Source organism: Penaeus monodon, chromosome 23 (genome assembly GCF_015228065.2).
Source record: "Penaeus monodon isolate SGIC_2016 chromosome 23, NSTDA_Pmon_1, whole genome shotgun sequence".
NCBI lineage: Eukaryota > Metazoa > Arthropoda > Malacostraca > Decapoda > Penaeidae > Penaeus > Penaeus monodon.
In genome coordinates, this window is record NC_051408.1 from 39,317,449 (window position 1) to 39,319,360 (window position 1,912).

At 41.6% G+C, this 1,912-nt stretch overlaps 1 protein-coding gene across 1 annotated transcript; it reads left to right on the top strand.

Moving 5' to 3' along the window:
• Nucleotides 1–983: 983 nt before the first annotated feature.
• On the top strand, nucleotides 984–1,788 carry LOC119588258 (acanthoscurrin-2-like). Its single transcript, XM_037936953.1, has 3 exons — nucleotides 984–1,094; nucleotides 1,299–1,365; nucleotides 1,472–1,788. The coding sequence occupies exons 1-3, from the start codon at nucleotides 984–986 to the stop codon at nucleotides 1,786–1,788; spliced, it is 495 nt and encodes a 164-aa protein (XP_037792881.1).
• The last annotated feature ends 124 nt before the right edge of the window (nucleotides 1,789–1,912 follow it).

The window sequence follows — 1,912 nt, forward strand, 5'->3', positions numbered from 1 at the left end:
TTTTAAAGCTTTAAGCCTCTCGCTTCCCTGATGGCCTGCCCAACATTATCATAACATTTTAAGAGGATTCAATGCATCATGGATCATTTTCCATGATCCTTTTTGTCAACACATAACTTAAAAGCAGACTGACAGACGCTCATATAAACAAAACGGTTTTGGGTTTTGCAAAGTACTCTGAAAAGTGTTAGCGAGATCAAAACCTTTTGGTGTTTATTTCTTTCTATTCCGGGAAAGGGGTTTAGTAGTTGAGCGATTGTCGAAGGCGTCCAAACGTTTCATTTTAATTCTTTCCATTTTGATCGCATTTTGTTTCATTTATGTGTCTGTGTTACTGCGTTTATGTTCAAATGCATAAACATGTGTTATACACTTTCTTATATAAATTTAAAATTTAAAAAAAGGCATAACCCGCACACTCAAACACACACACACCCCAAAAAACACTGGAATCCCGGGGAAATATCTCTGGCCATAAGAAAAGAATTGTTCCCTTAGTTCTTTTTTTACCAGATTTTATTTAAAGATCAAAATCAAAAAACCTTTACTAATGTTGTTATTCTTAAGACAGACGTTTAAAGCCTAAACTTGAACCATATTGTAAAATACACTGATTTTTTTAAAGCATGAATGGTTTAAATACATAAATGAAATATAATTCCCCTTAAAGCTTACATGCAGACTATTTTTTTTCAAGTGAATGGTGCTAATAGCGTGTTCCTTTTACATGTAATTTTAAAAACATAAATAATTTAATAATAGACTCAACCAAAAACTGGTGCACAAATACAGTCAATGCAACTGTTACATTTTTTTTTCATGTAAATATATGAGGTAAATGTATAATGTAAAACGAACATATATCTAAAATTTTATGAAGTTTGAATACAATGTTTTACCAAATCTGAAACTTACCCGAATATTTCCCAAAATGTCTTTCGGAAAAAGGTGTCGTGTCCGCTGGTGCCTAAAGGGGTGCCACGATGGCGGTGCCGTGTATAAATGGAGGGACGGGCGCTGTCCAGCCACACTGGGGTCGCATCTCGTCTCCTGCAGCAGTGGAAGACGCTTTCAGGCATCATGATCGCCTTATTGTGAGCAACCTGTTGCTTTCGTGTTGGTGATTAAGTTAGATTTTAGACTTGCTGATAGCAAGGAAATATGGCGGTTGTAATAATGAACATAAAAAAGATGTCATTTTTGAATGATTTGTTATGATGGTAAATAGTAAAGCAAATCTTCGATATTGTTATGGTGAAACAACAGCTTTAAGTATTTTTTATTAATTTATTTTTCAGCTTGTGACTGTGGCTGTGGTAGCCATGGCGTATGTGGCAGCAGCTGGTGGAAGCTATGGTGGAGGCGGTAGAGGAGGCGGAGGCGGAGGTGGATTCGGCGGTGGTGGAAGAGGAGGAGGAGGAGGATTCGGTGGACACAGATTTGGGGGAGGTGGAGGAGGATTTGGAGGCAGTGGAGGATTTGGAGGCATGGGGTGGTGGATTTGGAGGCAGAGGAGGTGGATTCGGCGGCGGCCGAGGCAGTGGTGGATATGGTGGAAGTGGAGGCCGAGGTGGAGGTGGGAGCGTAAGCAGTGGAATTCTGATCGGCACCGGAAGGCTGTCCGGAGGTGGAAGTGGATTCGGTGGCGGTGGATTCGGTGGCGGTGGATTTGGAGGCGGCAGCGGAGGTGGTGGATTCGGTGGCGGTGGATTCGGCAGCAGCAGCGGAGGTTTCGGCGGCAGCGGATTCGGCGGAGGAAAGGACGCGGCAGCTACGGAAGTAAGATGAACTCGGTCGCCTGAGTAGAGTAAATTCTCTACTTAGAAGATGTATGAAAAGCACCGAATACATTTAACAACCTTTCAAGTTTGTTTTACAAATATATCCCCTTCTGTGAGGATCACTTCTGAAG